Raw genomic sequence first — 26,071 nt, 5'->3', positions numbered from 1 at the left:
AGGATAATAGGAACAGTTTTAAAGATTCTCAAAACTACTACTAGTTGTAAAAAATTTATCTATCCAAAAAAGCTACAATAGCAGAGAAATCTATACTCTGCAGTGAGCTGTAGCTAAACTTTTAGGTTATAATAAAGATTAAATGTGGTCATATATTTAAGTGCTTACCCATATCTGTTACAAAAAATGCTTGATAATGATAGCTATAGCTAACATTCAGGTTAAATTATAATTTTCATTAATGACTTGTGAATGTCAAAGCTTATAATCTTTCTGTGTGTGTACATCTGTCTAAATGTATGTGTATGAAAATAGCCTAAAGATATGCTCCCCAGATTTAATTAACAGGAAAATGGTAATATGGGTCATAAAAACTGCTTCTACCATAGCTAATATTCCATATGGAAATCATTAAAGTCATATGATCACATAATACTGATAAGCTTTCAAATACATGTTGATAATTTTTATTAGGTCCATTAATTCAAATTCAAACCCTAGCAGTAATTCCATGTTTCTCAAAAAGCAGAAATCTACTTCAAGCATTTATAATCTATACTAATAAAAGGGTAATATGCTAATTAGGGTGGATGTCTTCTGGAAGTCCAACCGGACAAAGCTACAGTGGCTGCGAGGCCCGGGGCTCAGGCAGCCATCAGTAGGACATCCCCTGAGGGCTCCCAGACTGTGAGAGGGTGTAGGCCGGGCTGAGGGACCCCCCTCCAGTGCATGAATTTTCATGTACCGGGCCTCTAGTAAGAAATAATCTGTTTCCCCACTTCTAAGATACACAGAAATATAACATACATAACTCACTTGTTTGTGCTGAGAGATGAATTTATTACAAGAAAAAAACACTCTCCCTATTATGGAGCCAAAAGTAGGAGTTTTAAAAATGCTCTGCATTCTTTCCAGTGAAATATGTTCATTATTAGCCCACAGGATGCCAAATCTTATAAGCATTATTTAAATTAAATTTACCAAAATATGAATTTGCTAAAATTTGGTTGCTTTACACCAACAGGAAAAAAAATAATATTCCCTAAATGGCAATACAGTGGGGCCTTGACTTACGAGTTTAATTCGTTCCGAGACCGAGCTCATTAAGGAGCTCATTATCTCAAATTACTCTATCAACTCAATGCAAAAAATCGGCCGAGAGACAGCTGGTATCTCAAAAAACTCGTTAGTCGGGACACTCGTAAGTCAAGGCCCCACTGTACTTATAAAGACCTGAAGTAGTGATGGTAGTTGGAAAATGAAATCCTCTTACTGTGTTATGGTCAGATAAGAATATCCAAATAGGTCTAAATAGTTTTTTAAAGTTTGTATTTTACTGTCTAGTTAAACAAAATTAAAATGTGCTTCAATAGTAGAATCAGCCTAATCTTATCAAACAAGATTGAGAAAGTGATTTTTTTTTTTAGTCACATAAGCCAAAATGTATTTGTTACAATATATAGCATCATCTTCAACCATCACTGGGTATCTATAGAATGAATGCAAACTGAAGGTGGGTGACTATGATTTCTCAACTTCATATTACACTACTTCAATTTCTTAAGGCTTATAATTTTTATTATTTTGCTTAGGAAATTTATTTATTAGCATTTTTCTCCCCAGCTGACTTTTCCACTGAAGCTGTAGGTATTTTGTTGAGACAGAAGACTTATGCTGTCTAACTATCAAAAAGTGACCAGCAGGCCCTAAGTCAAGGCTTCCGCTCGCCTAGAAAGTGCTCTGCATTAATTATTGAAAAGTGCTCCCTCGGGGCCAGCAGCTTAGAAAAAAACAGCTTTCTCTCAAGGATGAGCAAGGCTCACAGCTTCGCTGGCAGAAAGCAGGCAAGATATCAGCCCCACTCCGGAGTCTAACACAACCTGCATGTCCAGGTCAGACAGCCCAGGTTGAAACCACATGACTAGACCTACTGATACCTCAGTGTTTGTCACCAAGAGTTATTATTTCTAACAAGTAAAGACTGAAATGTGTTGTAATAAAATTGGTTATTATAAATTATTCTCCACAATATTATGGGTCTTAGCAAAAACTCCTTGGAGATGAATATGAATTAAAATGTCATATTGAAATGGAAAAAGATTTCACCTACGTTTTTCTTGTGTGTGTGTGTGTGTGTGTGTGTGTGTGTTTTATTTTATTTTTTTTTAACTTTTGGCACCCAAATAATTTTTTAGAGTGTCAATGTAAGAAATGTCCAAACTTGTAAAGAATTTTATAAGAGCTTGTTTGAGTTTATTTGAGCTACCTGATACATGCCAAGAAGTAAGATCTCAAATGCTCCCAAGCCTGGTAGCTTTGTAGTTCTCTTTATACATTTGGAATTAAGAAGGGGACATAAGGAAGATACGTGAAGACAGGGAAATCGAAATGATTGTATTATAGGATAGTTAACAAGATTATGTGCTCCCTTGAGAGTGGTTATGCCTCTAAAAAAGAGGATTAATCTGGCATTTCAAAGGTGTGGTAAACTACATGCGAAAGAAGAACGGAAAGGGCTGACTTAAAGCAAAGGTACACCTTTCACTAAAGAAGACATAGGCCTGGAGCATGGCTACTCTCCATGAACCCCCAGTTAGGAGTTTACGAATCACCTATGCTGTTATTTTGGGTCACTGATTTATTACAGAGCCTCTCCCTCTCTGGTGTGCCAGGTTCCTGGCTCTCCTGTTGCAGGAGGTGCACTACCCTGTGCCCACACAGTGGACGAATGGACTTCAATTAGCCTGAATGCTGAACTGGACCTGGCTGCAACATGGAACAGAAGATCTTGACACTGGCCCTCCTTTTGGCTCTACTGGACCCCCAGCTGCTCCTCTTTCAGGACTGGGTTAAGGGGCATGGGGCTTTGCAACCTGAGAAATGTAACTCCATGTAAATAAAGCCTTTTTACCATATCTTGTTGTCCCATGCAAATCTTAGAAAATTCATTTTCTAAAGATCTTGCAAGAATCCTGCTCCTGTGAGAAATTGAGAAGTTTGATTCTCCAGTGACAAAGCTATCCCAGATTTTAACTGCATTTAAGTCAAATACAATGTGAATAAAATCAATTCCCGTAAGGAATCCATGAAGGAAGGCTCTCCCTGAGAAAACCACATTAGAAATGCTGTCTTGCATAATCTCATAAATTTTCAGGAATACCCAGACTTCTAAAGTCTGAATCTCTAGAAAACAAGACTAAATATAATTAGAATTTTAGAACAACAAAGGAAAGTACTGCCTTTGTTCTAACTTTCAAAATAAAAACTATATGACTATTTGAACATTTTAACTGTATTGTGGGTACTTTTCCTGTCTCTCTCTCTCTCTCAACATATATTTCTATCAATAGATGCCATTTTGAACATTTTCTCTCCAAGTTTCTAGCACCATTTGGACCCTCAGAAGGTAAGCATAAGAGTTATAGCCTGAGTAAAAGCAACTAAATAGAGAGATGGCGTGACTGTCTGGTTTCACTTACCTCCCCATGCAGTGGCTCCTCCAGAAGGTGGTGCTGGTGCTGGTGCCGCGGCTGCTGCCGCCCCTCCAGAGGAAAAGTCTGGCTGGAGGTCCAGGAGATCGCTCGACGGTTTAGAAGTGCTGAATGGAAAATATAATTTTAAAGTCAGACTTTGAAATTGTATAATATAAAGGTGTTTTAATAAAGTCAGACTTTGAAATTTCATAACGTAAAGGTATTTATAATGTAAAGGTATCTTCTAAAAACATCATAGATTTTGTATATTTTAAATCAAATAAAAGAATAATATTTTGGAAAGTGTAGCGTATGTTCTTCTACACCAAGGGTTGGCAAATGAGATTTGTAAAGGGCTAGATGCTAAGTATTTCAAGCTTGTGCGCTAGATGATCTCTATCGCAGCTTGACTCTGCCACTGTAAAAGGGAAATAAGACATAGATGACACATGAACAAGTAAGTGTGCCTTTGTTCCAGTAAAACTTTATTTACAAAAAACAGTCAGCGGGATAGATTTGACTCCTGGGGCCATAGTTTGCCAACTCTTGCTCTATAGACAACAACAAAGTTAAATCATATTTTAAGCTATGAGTCACTTACCAGATCACAGAGCAGAAATTAAAAGGGAAAACATAAATGCCTCAAAGTAAGGTGGAATTTTCTTAATCATGTTATGAAATGCTAGTTATAAGGACTGTGACAAAAGGAAACATCATCCAAATATTAAAGGTATTAGGGTAAGAGGATTATGGGTACTGTTTTTTCCTTTTCTCTATTTTTCAATTTTTTTTTTAATGAAAAAAATTCTTGTCTTGAGAAGAATACTTTATTTATAAACCAAAGATAGTAAAATGAATAATTACTAATGTACCTTGTTTTCTAAATAAAACCACAATGTATCAGTTTTGGCTATAAAGAGGACTCACCTGAAAATACTTATATTTTTTTAATTTTAATTCATTGAGGCTGTGATTTTCAAAGCTCCTCCATTTGTAGAAGTTCTAAGAAGGAATCTAGAGCTTTGCTATTCAAAGTATAGACCCTGAACTAGATCCTTGTTAAAAATGCAACATCTCAGGCTTACCCCATTATCTCCTACATGAGCAACTTTATTTTAACATGCCCCTGAGTGTTTCACAAGTGACTCATAGCTTGAAATATGATTTAACTTTGTTGTTGTCTATAGAGCAAGAGTTGGGAAATATGGCCCCAGGAGTCAAATCTATCCTGCTGACTGTTTTTTGTAAATAAAGTTTTACTGGAACAAAGGCACAGAGCACTGGCCTAGCCCTAACCAGTCTGGCTCAGTGGATAGAGCGTCGGCCTGCAGACTGAAAGGTCCCAGGTTTGATTCCAGTCAAGGGCATGTACCTCGGTTGTGGGCACATCCCCAGTAGGAGGTGTGTAGGAGGCAGCTGATCGACGTTTCTAACTCTCTTTCCCTCTCCCTTCCTCTCTGTAAAAAATCAATAAAATATATTTTTCAAAAAGAGCCTGAAGGTCACTAGACCAGGTACCAAGCCATCAGTGTCCCAGGCTCCCCATCCCCTCTTCATAAACAGCAATTACATCTTTATCTTTTTTACAGATTAGAATTCCAAGAAGAATGGATTCTGCTACTTAAAAAAGTATCTAAACCATTGAAATTTGCCTAGTTTTGATGTCCATTTAATAAATACAACAGGTCTAACTGCCAGAATAAGGAAAGTATATTTATTAATATTCATATCAGAGCTTTTATAAGAAGTAACTTATCTTAGTATAGAGGCAGAAAGGTCTTGGTTTTACCAAGTTGGAGATTATAAAAAGCCAAACTAAGCAATGGGGGATAACATACATTATTAACGTGGGTGCATTACTTGGATTTATTGCTTATTTCAAAATTTAAGTCTCTAAATATAGGGCATTCACAAACAGAGTCACAGATAGTACAAAATGAGACCAGAATCCTCCTAAGGCAAAACAGCCAAACAAAGAGTTAACCTAAAGTTATTATTTGAGGAAGCCCCTGTGAGTTGGGGCTTCACTGTAGGCAGCCCTGAGATTTCACAGAATGTACAGCCATTTCTATTTTCCTCACCACTGTTCTGACATGTACGTGCTACTAAAGCTCATTAGAAACACCACAGTGGTCCCTTCCTAACACCGGAGTTTGAGTCCCTCAGATACACCAGCTAATTGATCTACCACTGCAAGCTTTTTAAAAAAAAGGCATTTTAGGACACCATTTAAATTTCCCACAAGAATAAACACTTTTTAGAAAACATTTTCTGTGTCAGCCAATTCCAGAAGAACTTGCAGTGTGTGCATGGTTTTTCTACTTCCTTTCCCAAACGTGGGGGCAGCAAGGTGACCTCCACAGCTCAGGTCCTTCTTACGCGTTTAGAAGTGCAGACCTCAGTAATTGTGTCAGGCACAAAATAACTTACTTTGCGTACCTAAAAAGAACCCCAGTAATACATGTTAGGATTAGCTTTCATTTTCTGAAATCATTTGGGTTCAGTACATAAAAAAACAACAACTCATCAAAATACTAATAAACATTGACTTGAATACTCATTAACTCACCTGACAGGGACAGCCGCGGATGGAGTTGCAAATAAATCAACCGGTGGGGACGTGTCAATAGTTTTAGCTGGTGTAGAATTAGGAGACGTAACAGTTGTGGCTGGAGAAGACTGAAAGTGAAGATGCACAACACACTCTAGTCAAATCCGAATCTACAGGACACAGAGCAGCAGCACTTCCACTTTGCAGACTCATGAACTACAGATCTACAGGAGGACATACTCCTGTCACTGATAACACGAATCCTGTCCTTGAACATGCTAAAAAAGAGATAGGGAGGTAAGGGAATAATTAAATTTATTCCAGTAGACTATCTAAAAAGCATCCTTGTAGCCCTGGCTGGTGTTTCTCAGTGGTTAGGGTGTCGGCGCACACACCAAAAGGTTGCAGGTTCAATCCCCTAGTCTGGGCACGTGCAGGAGGCAACTAATCAATGTCTCTCACATCAGTGTTTCTCTGTTTCTTTTTCTCTTCCTCTCCCTTCCTTCCTCTCTCACACTCTCTCTAAAAATCAATGGAAAAAATATCCTCGGGTAAGGATTAACCAAAATAGAAAAGAAAAAATAAAACAAAGGCACACTGTGGAAAGAGTCCCAACTACAAGTGGTTTCTTTACCATTAAAACACACATACTATCATGTGCCTTACCTGTCTCACAGGACTGTGATTTAGAGTATGTGAAAGTGCTTTTCAACTAATAAAATGTTACAGATACATTTGTTCTCAGCTGTAATATAAATATATGAAAATTTCTTCTACTTAAAAAATGTAGTCCAAATAAAGGACTAAGTTCACATTGTGATATTACACTGGACTTAGAAAATATACAGGAGAATACATGAAAACTTACCTTACCTTTTCTCAAAAATTTAAAAATAAAATTATACTTGATCCAGCAATTCCTCTTCTGCATATATACCCGAAAGAATTGAAAGCAGGGACTCGAACGGATATTTATACACTCATGATCATAGCAGCATTATTTAAAATAGCCAAAAGGTGGAAGCAACACAATGTTCATTGATAGAAGAATAAATGAACAAAATGTGGTATATTCATACAATGAAGTAGTATACAGTCTTGAAAAGGAAGGAAATTCGGACATGCTACAACATGGATTAACTTTGAAGATATTATGCTAAGAAAAATAAGCCAGTCACAAAATGATAGTTACTGGATGATTCTACTTATATGAGGTACCTGGAGTACTCAAAATCAAAGTAAAATAGTGGCTACCAGAGACTTGGAATAGGGGAAGTGGAGAGTTAATGTTTCAAGGGTACAGAGTTCCTGTTTTAGAAGATAAAAAAGTTATGAAATGGACGGTAGCAATGTTGCTAAATAATGTGAATGTAATCCACTAAATTGCACCTCGAAAGTGGTTAAAATTGTTAAAACAAAACACAACAAAAAATAAACTTACCTTACTTAATGGAGAGGGAGCACCAGATCTAAAAGGCAACCAAAAAATTAAAACTGAATATACATGTAGAAGCATTTAAATTTGATACTATCACTTGGTCAAACACTAACTTGTTTATATACAATTTTTTTTTTTTTAGTAATGGACACACTATTTAATACTTTCTATCTTTTACTCAGTTATGACATCCTCTTCTAATGTTTCCCACCCACTAAATTTCTAGTATTAGAAATTCTTAAATTAAAATTCTCCCCCGATAGCTCTAGCAATTCAATTCTTCAAGTTGATCATTATTGCCCATGTCCATCAAAAATAAGCTGTCTGAATTGGAATTTAAATTTTTTTCTAAGACTTAGGAAAAATATGTTTCATAGAATTAAAAAAGCTTCTGATTTATTATTTCAAAAGTTAGAAAACTCATTAAGATTAAAGTATACTGTGATTAATCATAATTGTGATGCGTAAAAGGAACACTGAAATAAAATAAAAATCCCTATGGGCCCTGTGCCTGAAATATGTCCCAACTTCCTTAAGTTGTTTTTTTTTTTTTATGGCTATAATGAGATCTATAAAAAATATTCCTATTGTCCTATTAGACCTAGAGGAAGCTTGAAAATGAACAGTAATCTCAATGCTTACTTCTAAGGCAGTGAAGAAAAATAAGGAAGAAGTAATTTTCCTGTTAGATTACGAATAGCAATGACTACTGCCCATCACTTCTACAAAGTGCTTCAGAAACAGCTGCTTAAACAGCTTACATTTCACCAACCTGAGTTGGTGGAAAATAACAATGAAACAAAAGGAACAAATACACATTGCAATAAGAAGCCTTTTGTCAGGGTCTTCTAGGATGTCAGGGATGTCTTACTACTTATCTACAGAGAAAATATCACATATAGCAGTAGCAGAAAAAAATTAGTAGAGAGTTAGTAACTGAATTTTATACACTATCATGAATTTTTGTCATTGGATGTAGCAAAATAAATCTAGTAATAGTATATGCCTGATTAATACCTTTTATGTTCAACTTCATTTGCAAATATATGCCTGCCATTTTCTATTTAAATTTAGTTTTTACTTAAAATTAATATAATGTAAAGAAAGGACACATATAAGTTTCTACTACATTATAAAGGTAGAAGTATAAAGGTAACATTTAATTTGGTTATGTGTAGTTTGGCTAAATATAATCTTAAGAATGACATATCCTATAAAGAACATGAAATGCATTTATCTATATTGCTTATTTCAAAGGGCCTACTAAAACAAGTGAATCACAGTGCTCTCTGTATCTATAAAAAGCTACTTAGGCACCAAAAATCTTGTATAGCAGGAGTTCAAAAATTCCCTAATGAGTTTTTGACTAATAACTTCTCCACTCCCACCATTTTTTCCTTTATCTGTGTGGAAAAGGAAAGGAACTAAATCTAAATAAAAATCCAAGAAAATAACAGCCTGAATGTGGCATTTGACATGGTCACTTTCTAAGAATGAATTAATTGAAATTAAGTTATCTCTCAAGCAATTTCATGAAGCAATGCTCAGTGGTACTGACACATGAGAAATACCATTACAGAAAAGAGAACTGAGGATATGCAAGCGCTTTTTGAAATATGTTTCCAAGCTAATACATAAACATTTCTAACATATTCTATGCTCCAAAGCAATAATAAAGGTATAATAAAAATGACAGAATTGCTCTGCCATTAAAGAATATCATGCTCAAATATAAGCATAAAACATCGTAATTGGCACAAGAATTATGTTGCCAATAATGCTACACAAATGCTATTACTAAATGACACGTGACATTACCCCATGGATTAGACAAACAAATGCAAATTTCCTACTGTCTCTGGGGAGCTATCATGCCACCTACTGCCCTGTGTCTTAACTGTGTAAGTGTCTGTATTCTCCATTAGACGCTAAGTTCTTAGCAGTGAGGGGGCTCATCTCAATGATTTATATCCCTGGCACTTTATACAGCAGCTTGCATTGTTAGTCAGTGAAATATATTTTTGTATTATCTAGACTTTTGAATGAGAATACATTTATGTACTCTTTGTGTAAAAATGTAAGTTAACCAAAAGTCTTAAAAATTATTTTGTGTGAAACTAAACTGTCAGGATGTGTGACCTCTGTTCCCATGGACCAGTCCCAGCCTGTGATGAGATCTCATCAGAATGGCGAGAACCAGAGGTGCTCCCAGTGGGACATGACTTTAAAAAGGACCATTAATCACTGGTTAAAATCTGAGGGCTCGGAGGTTCAGAGGGGAAGTAACTTGCCAAGTCTCCCCGTGCGTTAGTGGTGGATTTAAGACTCCAGTCACTGTCTGTCTGATGCCCAGAGCCTGTGCTCATTCCACATGCCAGCGGGTCCTGACCGAAACACGCATAGCCCAGCACATTTGTTCCTCCCTTACACAATACATTGACTGCTTCCTTTACTTGTGCCTTTGCTGATTTTCTATCTTGCCACTGGTCATTTCTCCTTTATAAAAAAAGGCTGTAATGTTTTATATATAAATAATGACATTTATTACAGACCTGTACTTATTTTAGCTGGAGAAACTGAGCACTTAGTGTACTGCTTTAGGGAAAATAAAACACGAATACAACTTCAGAAGAGAATAAACGACTATAAAGTAATCTACCCTAAATTTTGTAAAATTCTACAAACTAATATGTGAGTTTTTCTGATGCACATAGTAAATGCCAAGGTTTACTTCCACAATGTTAATAGAAAGGCATCAGAAGAGAACATTTTTTTTATTTCTTAGTCACAACAATAACCCTTACATAGTTCTGGTGATAAGTGCTAGTTATAAAAATAAACAACAACGAAAATAAAATACAGATGTGAAAAATCTGCCTTCCAAGTAATTTTATTTAAAATAGGTTTATCTTGTGTTTCCTGCACCCTCAACAATTAGAAACCCACATATAAAATCAAATCAAATTCTCTCTTTGGTTTATGGAATCATAGAAACAAACAATATACAAAGGTGCATCATACAGTATTGTGTAAAAGTTCCAAAATAAATATCAGTTTCTTTAGGCACTAAATATAAAGGGCATACATATTTTTATAGAAGACATTTAAAAATGCTTTGTTTTATGCATTTACCTAACCTGGAGACAGCTTTAATAATTAATTTTCTTCATAAAATTGTCTTTTGTTATATGACATGGGAAAATCTTCTGATTACTAAATAAATGAAAAAAAGTTTGATTACTAAAATCTAAAAGAAATATATATATTTGTGTATATACACACATATATACGAGTATCTAAGAGAGACTGTTAGTCTTGATCCAAGAAGACCAAACTAAAGTAAAACCATTTATGCCAGTCAACTTGTGAGACCAAAAAGTATAATGAAAAACACAGATGTGTAAAATGGACAGACATCCGTTTTAAATGTTCTAAATACCAAATGTGGACTCTTAAGAGTGTTTTTTTTTTTTTGCATTTTTAGTAATAACCAAATGCAAAAAAAGTCACTCAATATATTACTCACCCTTCACTTAAGTTCCCAGGTAAGCACAAATATACAAAGAAGAAAATAGTTAACTACTGTAGTTCATTTATTTTAAAAATAGGGAATAAGCAAAAGACAAGTTCATGTGCCAATTCAGAAAATAAATATGACAAGCATAAAATGATTTTAAAACAGAAAGAAAAACTATGCTCAGCTAAAGGTAATTCAAAACAGAAGTGATAATTTCACCGCTTTTGGAAATGTTACATAAGCATATAGAGCTAAGTTCTCCAAAAAGTTTGCAGCAGCCACCAGGGGGCGAATTTAGATTTGAAGTTAGGACTAAGGAAATCGACTCCAGCAGGCTGCTGCAGCCTTGAGAGCAGCCCTGGCAGACTGAACAAGAGGACAGAGTGGGTCTGTGCAGTGTGTGGTGGGGGGGAACCTGAAAGGGAAAGAATGCAGAGAAACTGACTTTTCACTGATGTGCAGCCCTCACTGCCCAAGGAAGAGGCTCTACCTCTATGGGGTGTGCATACTGCATTTCCTTAGCTAAAAAGGTTCCTTTGCCACAGGAGCAGGGCCTTTTCTCAGGCTTCCTGCCTCCTTTTCCTTACATCCAAGGCAACTCACATGGCTTCCCAGGTACCGTAGTACAGGATGGCCCCAGCTGTGGCTGGAAGCAGGCATCTCCTGTGGTGACTTGGTATACTCTCTAGTTTTTTATTTGACATCAATCTATCCACAAAAGGCCGATCACCCATGGCCACACCACAGCTGGGGCACACCCTGGGCTGGAGTAACAAACCTGCTAAAGCCCCTAAGAGGACCATCATTCCAGTAGCTCTGCCATTAACTGCCTACGTCTTAGGCCCTAAGAGATTCCTATACTACTGTTTGTCATTGAAAATTTAAAACAGGCCATGCTTTTTACACTAACTTGGGAAAAATGACGGAAATAACACGTAGCTGATAAAACAACAACAACAAAGTAAGGTCAGAACACTAGTCTAGATTCTGGGAAAAGAGAGCAGAAAGGAGTTGCCTTTTGGTCGCTGTACCACAGGTAAAATCTCTGATCAGCCCACAGATCTGCAATGATCACAGTTATTAGGTCTTCTCTGCTAACTTCTGCTGTCAATCTCAGTGGACTACACAAAAAGCCAGGACAACCCACCCAGACATTTCAAGCTGACTCTGTGGGGAGAGCTACCCTAAGTGTTAAGGGGGAGATAATGAAGTATAAAATCATCCCTGACCTTTAGAATTAGAAAATCTATTTAAACCACATGTGTGAAAAAAAATGGCCACAACACAGGACACTGCATGATTAAGGAAGGTTTCATGAAATGTCTCTCCCGGGATGTGTGAGATTTATACAGACAGAGATAAGGGGGTAGGCATCCAGGACCAGCAAGGCACAAAGAGTGAAAAGCACCAGGTCTTGTGAATGCACAAGTTTGACACCTGCTAGAGCAAAAAAAAAAGGAGTGGAACCTGGACATTTTTTGCATGTATTGAGGAAAAATAGTAAAAAAGGTAAGTGCCAAACACAAGGTATAAAAATCCAGTAAAATTGCACTTACCACTGCTTAATTGCCACTCTATAAAAAGATCTGTTAGTGAAATGTCAGCAGCATGCCATGCTGAATGGTTCAAGTGGGAAGAGTCTGGAGTCCAAGAAACTAGACTCGAGGGCTTTGCTTTTTTTAACAGTGAGGTTGGTAACACAACAGTATTCAAGGCTGCTTGTGAAATTGTGCTGGTTTTACTTATGCCCAATGATAACAACCTCAACTTTTAAACATAAGCAACTCTTTTTCTGATTACTGTGAATCCCTTCTAAGGGCAAATACATAAATCATCAAGTTCAGTTAACATAGGTGCAACCTACGAATTTGCTGCATTTGCCTGCAGACAGATTGTTGTAGGCAGGGTCGCACTGCCATGAGTTAATGGAAAGGGGTGGGGGGGAGTTTGAGGAAACCCAGAAGAATTACAATAAAGCATACCCTAAAACTATAGTAGTATAAGTTGCACTGTGATAATTCTCATTCTTATAAAGAACAATTCTAACATTTTTCATCTTATTTATAATATACAACTAATGCGTACTTGTTTCCAGGTTTCTTTCCTTCTAATGTATTTAGATGCTGTTCAAGGGTCTCCATAAGACTGCTGGGAGCCTACAATAAGAGAGTAAAAATAAATGTCTGGATTGTTTGCTTGCAAAGTAAACACTGAAACGTCACTGTAACCTTGCATGGCAGAGGTCATTTGAGATAATTATATTCTAGGTCTTTTAGTGTTAAAAATCTTTAAATTCCCTGGAATTTCAGACAGGCCAATCCGATATATACTTAACTCCACTGCATAACAAATAGTGTTACAGTGTGGTTTCAGTGTAGAGAATACATTGGATAAACTTTTTCTAACATATTACTTATATGCAGTAAAGTAAGTTTAATCCAATTCACCATATGTTTCCATAAGACCACAGTGAAAAAAGAACAGGTATTTATATCCAAGTCAAAAATATAAGTGCCCAAGTACAAAGTAACAGAAATTTGAAAATACAGTAAAATCTCACTTATCCACGTTTGACTGAAATATTAGGAAAAATTGCTACTATATTAAGAAAAGGGGGGGGGATAAGTGATAGTTGTGGGAAAAGAATACACCTTTAGTAGTTAATAACAATTAAGATTTTCTTATTATTGAGGTATTTAATTTATCTATAATAAAATAACTAGCAAATATAATAATGTTATAATAGACTATTTGTATTGGCAAATTTAATATATTTCAAGCATTTTATCAAAAAGTAACGGTTTTTATAACATTTTAAGCAATATAAAGTGATGGCATTTTACTGTATATTAGAAAGAGAAATAATAGATTCAAACAATATTCCACTCTATTCCTCAAGCATCAAAAATTTAATTTCATCTTTCTCAGATAATTTTAACCCAAATTTGACCTTAATAGCAGCATAGGCATTCAAAGAATATCATTTCATGAATAAAATATATAACTACACTTATAGATACAATGAATTCTAATAATTGTATTTAAATTAATATAAAATTAATTTTGAAGGACTAACTATGCTAACTGTTGAAATAGTTCACATAACTCGAAAAAATCCTATCACTGTAATTTTATATGGTACCGAGAGTGACAATTTAAAATAAAATTGTATTAAAAAATTTTGATTTTGGAAGTTCAGGATATTTATTTAATATTCATTTAAATTTTACAAATAGAATCGTAAATGATCTCAATAATTATGTGATTATTATAAGTGTAAATTACTAAGTGAAGCAAAAATAAGTTTATAAATATAAATTAGTAAGTGAACAAAATATTAATGTGAACAAAGTGATGAAGGAAAGGTAGAAAGAAACAACCCTATGAGCATTATCTAAAAAGTTAATGACTATAGTGTAGAAAGAATAAGGACTATCAGGAGGTATAATAAATCTAGAAAATTATAAAAATTAAAAGTTTAAAATATAACTCAGGTGAAAGTGGACTTACTCAACGAATTTCAGTAAACTACGGTAAGAAGTATGCCTCTGAATATATAAAAAGGAGTTTTTAAAAATAAAGGAAATTTTGCTGTATAGAAGAAATAGTCAACTATAAAGTTGTGCTAATTTAATAAACAAAGTGTACATTGTAACCTTAAAGGGAAGAAAATAGTAATGGCTTCATAATTTTTAGGTGCATCCATACCTGGTAACTTTAAAATTATCATAATAAAAATTATAATTTTCATAATAATGGAACCCAGGATGCATAACGGAACCCAGGAGGCATACTGGAACCCAGGAGGCATACTTCCTTTTTTTTTTTTAATTGGGATCACAGTAAGGAAAAAATGTGTCAAGTGATAGACTCATTCTCCGTTTAGAAGACTCAGGCCCTCTGAATGGTAAGTACAATGTAAAGGAAGTGTGATTCTGTGCTAAACCTGTTAAAAAACAACAACAAATGCTACTTACAGACACAGAATAGAGAACAATATAGGATAACATAAAAAGAGGTAGTATATTCTCCTATCACATTTCTTCGGTAGCTAAACAACAAAAATCAAAACCAGAAACACAGTTTGCAATTTCATTTTTTTTTTGCAAAGTTTTTTAGCAATTTTAGGAAGAATTTTTAAAAAGCAAATTAACGTCACAATAGCCATAAGAGAAATCTGATCAAGAACACAGACTACAAAATTGACTTTTGTCTTTAAGAGGAGTTATTTTGTAATATGTTGCACATAAAATTAAGTTTGGAGCATTTTATCTTAGAGGTTTAAAATGCTTCATCATTTATATTACTTGTAAGTACTGTGAAATCTAACAGAAATAAAGTTTTCAAACGTATGCAGACAGAAAAAACCTGTTTGATAGTAATGTTCAGGAAGGCAGGAATACTGGCCTTCTTCTCAACTGCCTCTATGGTGCTGAGCACATCCTGGCGTGTAGTAGGCAACAAACCAAAACTAAAATTTCCAAGGGGCAAAACTCTGAGAATGCCTCTGCTATTGTAAAGAAATTTAAGATTAACAAAGTATAATTAGTTACTTATTTTTAAAATGCCAAAGTCAATAGACCAATTAGATGGAAACACCAACCCCAGAATAAGTCAGCCTGTGAAAGCCAATAGATAACAGCAATATATTACGGTTACCGATTCATCAATGGTACAGTCTTTAAAAGGAGACTTTTCTTTACCAGTAGTTTTCAGATCAACCAGAATTCCTGCCATCAAATCCTAAAATGTTTTTCATAAATGGAGATAATTTAAATTTGGAATGTGCACACACACACACACACACACACACAATAAACAGGAAATACTATTTTCAAAATCCTTTTCTTGGAACAAATTCATAAATAATTTTGAGTCTAGAATAAAAAAGGAAGCATCCATCTAAAATTCAGAGGCTTTTGATTATAAAGCATCATTAAGGGGAGAGGGATGGGGGCTGGGTGAAAAAGGTGAGGTGAGTAAGCCAAAAAAAACTCCAAACTCATAGACACAGATAACAGCATGGTGATTACCAGAAGGAAAAGGCGGTTGGAGGGGATGTAGAAGAGGATAAAGGGGCGATAAATGGCTTGGGGTGGTGAACACACCATACAATATACAGATGAGGAATTATAGAACTGTACACCTGACACCTATATAATTATATTAACCAATGTCACCCCAATAAATTCAATTAAAAAAAACACAAATGGAAAAAAGCAACCAAAAGATCATTCAAATTTTGATCATTAGATCTAAGAAACCATTTGAAAGTGCTGAGAAATATAAAAGTTCTGATATCAAATTCACTTCTTACTCAAAACAAACTTTTAAATGTTTTTAAAAGAAATGTCATTGATACACATAAATCATTTAAACGCACTTATGATGACATTAGATGCACAATTTAAAAAAGAGCTACAGTTGTCCACACTGATAGTTATTATGCAATTTCTAACCTAAAGGATAGCCATTAAATTCCTCTGTTCCATCTTGCAGCAAGAGGAATTCTAATCCTTTTTTGAGTTACTAAGCAGATTACTCCTTCTCCCAGTCAATAGGTAACCCTTCTGGTCTCCATCTCCTCTCTAACCCTCTTCCATGTCTGGTGTTTTTATTTATTGTCACAGCTAGATTGAGTGCCATGGTGGTCACAGAGAGGTCTGGCGGAGAACAGAACCTCTCAAAGGAGGTAAACTGAGCCCACAAAAAGTAGCATTTCTGACCCATCTGCAGATTAATTCTGGTCTAACACTGTTTAAAGGATTAACCCTAGAGCAGCTCACATTCCAGCTTGGACTTCACTCTCCTGTCCCAGTGGGTCTAAATCCCCAGTTCAATCAGAAGCCTCCTTTGGACCCATGGAAGGGGCTCTAAATGAGAATTAGGGAATGTGTTTAGCTCTGTTACTTATAATCCCAACAGAAATCACAATTAGGTAGCTTAAGAAATTTCAGAAGCACACAATACTCTTGCACTGAGATGTAAATATATACTGGAGAAATGAACTATAAAATTTTTTTAATGAGGAGGTGATTTACAAATTAAATAATAGTGAAGTTTATGTGGCTCTTAAGGTCATAACAAAAGTAGAGGATATGAAATACCAGCATCTAATGGATCTCTACCAAAGAATATCTTTTTATTTGGCCCAGGGCAAGATTTTATCTTAAGAATTTTATCTCTGTTCACCAAATTGTGATAACACACAACATTATATGAAATATGTCGCCATAGCCCGTTTGGCTCAGTGGATATAGTATCGACCTGTGAACTGAAGGGTCCTGGGTAAGATTTCGGACAAGGGCACATGCCCAGGTTGTGGGCTCGATCCCCAGTAGGGGGCATGCAGGAGGCAGCCAATCAGTGATTCTCTCTCATCATTGATTTTTCTATCTCTCCTTCTCCCTTCCTCTCTGAAAGCAATAAAAATATATTTAAAAAATATTATGTCTCTGAACTCTAGAGAGTTATATAAATTATAATAAATTTTATAGTATCATTAAAAAGTAAATGCAAGTATGTGATTCCTTCTTTTGATGATTTACTATAATTCTATAATTTTAAAAACAAAACAGTATTAAGTATTCCTTTAAACATTTCCTTGCATTCCTTTAGGCTCTGCCCTAACTAAGTAAGACAAAGGAGGACCTATTTTCTTATTAACTGAGAGCACTTCTAACAATACATCCAGTTTTTCTTTTATTCTACAGTGAGCTGTCTATAGAGTTGAATAAAGATGATTTGTCATTTCTAAAAGCTATTCATTGAGCTGAGTATTTTCATATCCAACTTTCTAGGTTAACATGCATTATTTATTTGGACTATTTTACAAATAAAGAAAAAATCAGCGTGGTAGAACTATATCAGAGTTTGCCCATTCATGCCCCTTCCTCGAACCTGAGGCATGCTGAAATCTAGAAGAACAAGCAGGAAAAAAATTCAAAAGTCCTGATTATCATGCCTACAAATATCTTTTCATAGATAAAATATTTTTTAAACATTATTCAAGGCTCCCTTTTGATTCAAGTTCAAGAATGAAAATATGACCTCAGTAAGTAAATTCAGTTGCCTTTAAAGAAGAAACTATGTTTATAAGGGCAGGAAAATCTTCATATTACCTCTAGAAATATATTTAATAGCTAGAAAAAATAAGCTAGAATAATTTCCAAGAAAGTCCATTGGCCTAAATTTAAAATCCATTAAATACTTTTAAATACTTACAAGACTTTATCAATGATCTAGGTAAGACCTTTTATGAAAAACTACAGAATAATTTCATATACACTGAATCTTCCACTCAGAGAATCACTTACCTGTGTGAGGTCAGGAATATCACCTTTATCAATGCCAACTTGCTGTGGATTAAGAAAATAAAAAGTAACTTAATGGGAATTTAAAAAATTAATTTCTCTAAATTTAATTGAAGATCACCACATAATTAGCTAAAACTATATGTCAAACATGGTATAGAATTGTTATGTATGTTAATCTTACTTGGAGCATCTGCTCTTTGTGTAGTTTTCCACTCAATATAATATAGCAATGATTTCATTAATATAGTTAAATATAACAAGTATAAAGAATTATGTTAAAATCCAAAAACAGAACTTAAGAAATTGAAGTGTAAAATTTAAGGTTTCTCCATATTTAACAGCAGCTAAAAAATCTTAAAAAATTGCATAGACTAAATTTAAATAGTTTATTATGCCCAGTAAGTCCTTTGTACAGAAAGTGTTTATTTTTAAAAAAATAATTTAGTTAAAAATTTTTAAATTTAAACAAACCCTTCCCCAACCAAAAAACAAACAAACAAACAAACAAACAGTTCAGCCATTTCTCCCACCCCACCACCCACCTCTTACAACCACCAATCTGTTCTCTGTACCCATGAGCTTAGATTTCTCTTATTTATTTATTTTTTAGATTCTACATATAAGAGTGATCATATGGTTTTTGCTTTCTCTGACTTATTTCACTTTGCACATTGCCCTCGAGATCCATCCATGATGTTACCAGTGGCAAGATTTCATTTTCTTTTATGGCTGAATAATAGTCCACTGGGTGTGTGTATAATGTGTGTGTGTGTAACATTTTCTTTATCAATTCATCTATCGATGGACACTAGGGTTATTTCCATATCTTGACTAATATAAATAATGGTGCAATGAACATGGGGTGCATATATTTTGTCATTAGAGTTTTCATTTACTTTGGATAAATATCCATGTGTGGAGTTTTCAGATTATACAGCTCTATTTTTTTTTAATCTTCACCCCAGGACATGCTTACTGACGAGAGAGAGAGAGAGAGAGAGAGAGAGAGAGTGAGAGAGAAAGAAAAATATCTCTTACTTGCCTTAACCAGACCGAACCTGCAACCTAGGTATGTGCCCTGCTGGGAATCAAATCCATGACCTTTTGGCATATGGGACAATGCTCCAACCAACTGCAGTTCTATAATTTTTTTGAGGAATCTGCATACTTTTTTCTATGCTGGTTGTACCAATTTACATTCCTAGTAACAGTGCACAGGGCTCCTTTTTTTCCACATCCTTGCCAATACTTGTTATTTCTTGTCTTTTTTAAAAACAGCCATTCTAACTAACATGTGTGAGGTGATATCTCACTGTAGATTTGATTTGCATTTCCTAATAATTAATGATGTTGAGCATCATTTTATGTACATGTTGGTCATCAGTGTGTCTTTTTTTGGAAAAATGTCTATTCAGATCTTCTATTTTTAATTGAACTATTTGCTTTTTTGCTATTGAGCTGTATGAGCTTTTTGTTTGTTTTGTTAATCCTCACCAATCCTTGTCTCATCCCTAACCTTAGAAAAAAACCTTTCAGCTTTTCACCACTGAGTATGATATAAATTTTGTTTGTTGGGAAGTTTTTGATTACTGATTCAATATTCTTATTAGTAGTTAATTTGGACAGATGTTCTATTTCAGAATATAATTCAGTCTTGGTAGGTTGTATATTTCTAGTTGTTTATTTCTCCTAGGATGTCCTATTTACTGGCATATAATTGTTCATACTACTCTCCTATGGACCTTGGTATTTCTGTAGTATCAGTTATAACATCTATTTCATGTCTGTTTACTTATTTAAGTCCCTTCTCTTTTTTCTCTCGGTGAGTCTAGCTAACATTTAGTCAATTTTATGTTTTCAAAGATTGAGATTTTAGTCTCAGCTGATCTTTTCTATTGTCTTTTAAGTCTCTACTTCACATATTTCTGCTTGAATCTTTGTTATTTTCTTCCTTCTAGCTTTAGGCTTTGTTTTACTTTTTTTTAGTTCCTTAAGGTGTAAAGTTAGATTGTTTGAGACTTTCCTCGTTTCTTGAAGTAGGCATTTATCACTATGCACCGCCTTTTCTGTATCCCATAAATTCTTGTATGTTACATTTTCATTTTCTCTTGTCTCAAGGTCTTTTTTGATTCTCTTTTGACTTCTTCTTTGACCCACTGGTTGTCAGTAAAATGTTTAATCCCCACTCCCCACCTATTTGTGAATTTTCCAGTTTTCTTCATGTAATTTTATTTCCAGTTTCATACCACTGTGGTCAGAAAATATGCTTGACATGATTTCAATCCTCTTAAATTTATTAAAACTCGTTTTGTGTCCTAACATGTGCTTTACCTTGTAAAATGTCACATATGTAGTTGAGAAGAATGTGTATCCTATTGCTTTTGGATGGAATGTTTGTAACATTGTTATCAATTTAAAATAGACTGTTATAGATACAAGTTGTTACTAGTATATGTAAGCCTCATGGTAACCACAAAATAAGAACCTATAGTTAATACATAAAAGATAAAGAAATCTAACCATACCACTAAAGAAAGTCAGCAAAGCACAGAGAAAGAGAACAAGAGAAGAAAGGAAGAGAGAACTATGAACACAGCTAGAAAACATTTAACAAATGGCAATAAGCTCAAACCTATGAACAATTACTTTATATGTAAATGGACTAAATTCTCCAATCAAAATACACAGAATGGATAAACAAAATACATTCATATGCTGACTACAAGGGACATGCTTTATATTTATTTATTTATTTACTTACTTACTTACTTACTAACTAGAGGCCCAGTGCATGAAATTTGTGCATGGGTAGGGTCCCTAGGCCTGACTGGCGATCAGGGCCATCGTGAGGCGAACAGTGGGGCAATTGGGGGACTCCTGCTGGCACCCGCCTTGGCTGGCCTGGGGCCTGTGGGCTGGTGGCAGCTCCTTATTGAGCGTTTGTCCCCTGGTGGTCAGTGCGCATCATAGTGACTGGCCATTCCACCGTTCAGTTGATTTGCATATTAGGCTTTTATTATATAGGATTTATGTTTAAAGAAATTCTTATTTTGGTTTTTAATGTCTCACCCAAAGATATGCTTTTATTTTTTTTAGAGAGAGAGGAAGGACATCAATGTGAGAGTGAAACATCATTTAGTTGCCTCCTGCATGCACCCCAACTGGAGATCAAACCTGCAACCTGGGTATGTGCCCTGACTGGGAATCCAATCTACCACCTTTCGGTGTACAGAATTATAATCCAACTGAGTCATACAGGCCAAGGCAAGAGACACACTTCAGATGTAAAGACACACACAGATTCAAAGTGAAGAAATGGAAAAAGATATTCCTCACAAATGGAAACCAAAAGAAAGCAGGAGTAGCTATACTTATACTAGACAAACTTTAAAGCAAAGACTGTAATAGAAAAAGAAGGGCATTATATTATGATAAAAAAGTCTATCTAACGAGAGGATATAATATTTGTAAATATTTATTCACCTAACATAAGAGCACTTAAATTTATGTAAGGCAAACATTAAAAGGTAAAAGGGAGAAGTAGACAGCAATACAATAATAATAGGGACCTTAATACCCCATTTATATCAATGAATAGGTCATTCAGACAGAACAATAAAGAAACATCAGCCTTAAAGGACATGTTATATCAGATGAACTTAACAGATTTTTATAAAACATTCCATCCAAAAGCAATAGAATGTACACTTAGGATGTACTTTCAATTCATTCCCAGAGAGAACCATTTTGTTAGTTTCTTATGTATCTTTCCAGAATTTCTTTATGTATATCCAAGGAAACGTGAACTATATAAATATTTATATCCCACATCATTATACAATAACATTGTGTTAAATATACTGAGCTTATATTTTTCATTTAATAATTTACCTTAGCTCTATATCTAAATTAATACACAGAGTTCCCTGATATTTTTAAACAGCTACCTTGTACTGTAATTTACTTAAGAAGTCATCTATTAACAGGCATTGAAGTTGATTCCAATCTCTTGCCATTGCAAGCAATGCTGCACACAATATTTTGCACCTGTGTGGACTCACCTGTAGAATACATTTGTAGAAGTGGAATTACTAGGTAAAAGCATACAGGAATTTTTATTAGTAGTTGGGGAAGGAAATGAGGGAAAACGAAGTACAAAGAAAGAGCACATAAATGTGCAAATATAGAAATATATCAATAAAGCTAAATCAATGAAGAGAGTAATAGGTGCTTACCAATACTACTTTATCAACTCTTGTACAGATTTGAAGATTATTCAAAATAAAAAGTTGGCAAAAAATGCAAATTATAACTTCAATGATCTCATTTTATATAAATGATAGAATCGACTCTCAAAGAAACAAAGTGAGTTAAACCAAAGTCTCACTTTGAGAAATGAAGTGGCTTGATTATGCTAATGGAATGTAGAAGCAAATACATGAAGCATAAATCTTCCTACAAAGACAATAAGGCAAATAGGAGATTGGAAAATACACTTGAGTGTCAAGTGCTGAGCTAACTTCTTTCCTCTGCCTTTTCTATGTCTAAATTAGCTTGGGCACTACTCCCATTTTGGGATGAGCTCACAATTTGCTTTGTTGGGGGTTGTCTTGTGCACTGTAGGATATTAGCGGTATCACTGGTCTCTCCCCATTGGATGTCAGTAGGCCTCCCCCTCTTCCTCTATCTATTCATAAATGTAAGTGGGGCTTTAAGTCCCTGCTATTATTGTATTGCTCCCTACTTGGTTGTAATAATAAAAAATGTCACCAGACATTGTCCCCTGGGAAGGAAGGGAAAGCAAAATTGCCTACTGTGGAGCACCACTGGTTTACAAGGCCCTGGCCCTCATCCCTCTAGATCAGCTCAAGCTGGAGATTCCACTCTGAAATATAGATTTTTAACTGAGAATGACTAGACTCTGGCTTTAGAGAAGCCACCGATACCTCCCTAAACTCACTTATGTTATTACAAATTATGGAAATTATAAACTAAGGCAACTTCATCCCCTTTATTCCCATATTTAATACTATTTAGATGAGCCATTAAAATATTAATATGAGTGAAGTCAGTGTTTTTGAAATCAAAGTATTATGGAATCACTTTGCCAAAAGATGATGTGTTCCTATGAAATGAATAATTCTGTTAAAGACACAACTTAGAAATCTGTCCTTAACATTGCTATTTTTACTATCCTGACCTTGGAAGATTGAGGTGAAGTGTGATTGTACTACAGAAATCTTATTACTTTCTGCCTGCAAATATTCTGGGAGACATACTCCTACGACTTGGTATTTACCTTGGACTAGCAAACTAAGAATAACTTGGTTCTATAAAAGGGGAGTGTTTAGCAGAAATTCCTGTTACATGTGAAACAACCATTTGTGCAAAGTTTCAGTTGTCTGCTTTAGGAATCTTCAGTACAGTTAACCATCTGTATCCACAGGTTCCACATCCATGGGTTCATAGACCAAACATATTTGGGGGAAAATGCTATGGTGTTGGTGACGTGTACAATATAGTTAGGCTTATGACTGTGGTATCTATACTGAGCATATACAAACTCTTTTTTCTTGTCATTATTCCCTGAACAATATAATATCACAACTATTTACATAGCATTTACATTGTATTAGATATTACAAGTGACCTAGAGATGATTTAAAATATGTGAGCAGATGTGTATAGCTTATATGCAAATACAATGCTATTTTATATGTGGGGACCTGAGCATCTGTGGATTTTGGCATCCGCAGGGGACCTGGAATCAGTCCCCTGCAGAAACCAAGGGCTGTCTGTATGAGAGAACAAAACATGGTGTTTTCTGCACTTTGAGCAGTTCCTCTGAGAGATTTGATTATTTCCATTGAAATTAGTCTACTACTCTACATTTCTTTTAACATGATGAACAACTTAGTGGTAACATTCGCCAAATACTCAATACAGTTGTATTTTTTAAACGGCATTCTGGAAGTCTTCTGTATTAGGCAAATGGTACTAACCACAGGACAGCTATTGAATATGAATCTATAGATAGGTACACCATATGAGTACTAAGTGGGAGAGAAAACTATGTACATTTGTCAAAATATTTCAGTATTAAGCAATCATAAGCATACCATTAAACACTGATATTCAACAATTAGTGTTGAAATCAGGAACAATATAATTCAAATGTGAAAGAAAGCACAAATGGTTAGGTTTTATCGACTGTGGTTTGATGTTAACTCTATTAAAAATAATTTTGTAAATTAGTATCCATTCTATAAAACAATCATAATGTTCAAATAATAGTAAAATATTTATTATTCAGCTATTTAAAGACAGGCTCCAGAACCAAGATGGCGGCATAGGTTAACGCTGGAGTTTGCTGCCTTGAACAACTACTTCAAAAGTGAAACTAAAAGACGGAACGGACATCACCCAGAACCACAGGAACGCTGGCTGAGTGGAAGTCCTACAACTAGGAGGAAAGAGAAACGCATACGGACACTCAGAGGAGGCGCAGTGCTGAAGTCAAATTCTGAGGTGCGGAGTGTGCGGAGCGGGCTGGCGGCGGAGGGCGCGGTTGGCGTTTTCAATCGGGAGGGAGTCGCAGACTCTGAGCTCCAGATACGGGCGACCCGCCCCACCCAAGCCCTGCACAGAGGCATTTGCCCGATAGCCTCAGGCAAAGGCTAGATTAGCACCTCCCTAGAGGACAGAAGTTCTCTCACTGCAGACACAGCTGATTCTCACAGCCACTTGGCCTGGAGGTCAAACCCTCCCTGGTATTAGCTACCACAATCAAGGCTTAACTACAAGACTGCGCACAAAGACCACTAGGGGGTGCACCAAGAAAGCATAACAAAATGCGGAGACAAAGAAACAGGACAAAATTGTCAATGGAAGATATAGAGTTCAGAACCACACTTTTAAGGTCTCTCAAGAACTGTTTAGAAGCCGCCGATAAACTTAATGAGATCTACAAGAAAACTAATGAGACCCTCGATGTTATGATGGGGAACCAACTAGAAATTAAGCATACACGGACTGAAATAACGAATATTATACAGACTCCCGACAGCAGACCAGAGGAGCGCAAGAATCAAGTCAATGATTTGAAATGTGAGGAAGCAAAAAACACCCAACCGGAAAAGCAAAATGAAAAAAGAATCCAAAAATGTGAGGATAGTGTAAGGAGCCTCTGGGACAGCTTCAAGTGTACCAACATCAGAATTACAGGGGTTCCAGAAGATGAGAGAGAGCAAGATATTGAAAACCTATTTGAAGAAATAATGACAGAAAACTCCCCCCACCTGGTGAAAGAAATGGACTTACAGGTCCAAGAAGCGCGGAGAACCCCAAACAAAAGGAATCCAAAGAGGACCACACCAAGACACATCATTATTAAAATGCCAAGAGCAAAAGACAAAGAGAGAATCTTAAAAGCAGCAAGAGAAAGAAACTCAGTTACCTACAAGGGAATACCCATATGACTGTCAGCTGATTTCTCAACAGAAACTTTGCAGGCCAGAAGGGAGTGGCAAGAAATATTCAAAGTGATGAATACCAAGAACCTACAACCAAGATTACTTTATCCAGCAAAGCTATCATTCAGAACTGAAGGTCAGATAAAGAGCTTCACAGATAAGGAAAAGCTAAAGGAGTTCATCACCACCAAACCAGGATTATATGAAATGCTGAAAGGTATCCTTTAAGAAGAGGAAGAGGCCCTGACCGGTTTGGCTCAGTGGATAGAGCGTCAGCCTGCGGATTGAAAGGTCCCAGGTTCGA

The 26,071-nt window shown here is 35.5% G+C and overlaps 1 protein-coding gene across 10 annotated transcripts in view; it reads right to left on the bottom strand.

The window, feature by feature from the left end:
• SNAP91 (synaptosome associated protein 91) overlaps positions 1-26,071 on the bottom strand; it is a 125,830-nt gene that overhangs the window by 41,565 nt on the left and 58,194 nt on the right. For 6 of the 10 annotated variants that reach the window (XM_036318100.1, XM_036318099.1, XM_036318102.1 and 3 more), the window contains exons 9-14: positions 18,296-18,337; positions 13,065-13,135; positions 10,989-10,994; positions 7,466-7,493; positions 6,043-6,152; positions 3,480-3,598 (exon numbers count right to left, since the gene is read on the bottom strand). In XM_036318100.1, the coding sequence (XP_036173993.1) occupies positions 3,480-3,598; positions 6,043-6,152; positions 7,466-7,493; positions 10,989-10,994; positions 13,065-13,135; positions 18,296-18,337 (376 nt within the window). The remainder of the gene's footprint in view (positions 1-3,479; positions 3,599-6,042; positions 6,153-7,465; positions 7,494-10,988; positions 10,995-13,064; positions 13,136-18,295; positions 18,338-26,071) is intronic. The other 4 variants (XM_036318101.1, XM_036318103.1, XM_036318106.1 and 1 more) reach the window with 1 other exon arrangement.

This window comes from Myotis myotis, unplaced genomic scaffold, assembly GCF_014108235.1.
Source record: "Myotis myotis isolate mMyoMyo1 unplaced genomic scaffold, mMyoMyo1.p scaffold_m19_p_7, whole genome shotgun sequence".
Lineage (NCBI taxonomy): Eukaryota > Metazoa > Chordata > Mammalia > Chiroptera > Vespertilionidae > Myotis > Myotis myotis.
This window is presented reverse-complemented; position numbering and strand designations above follow the sequence as displayed.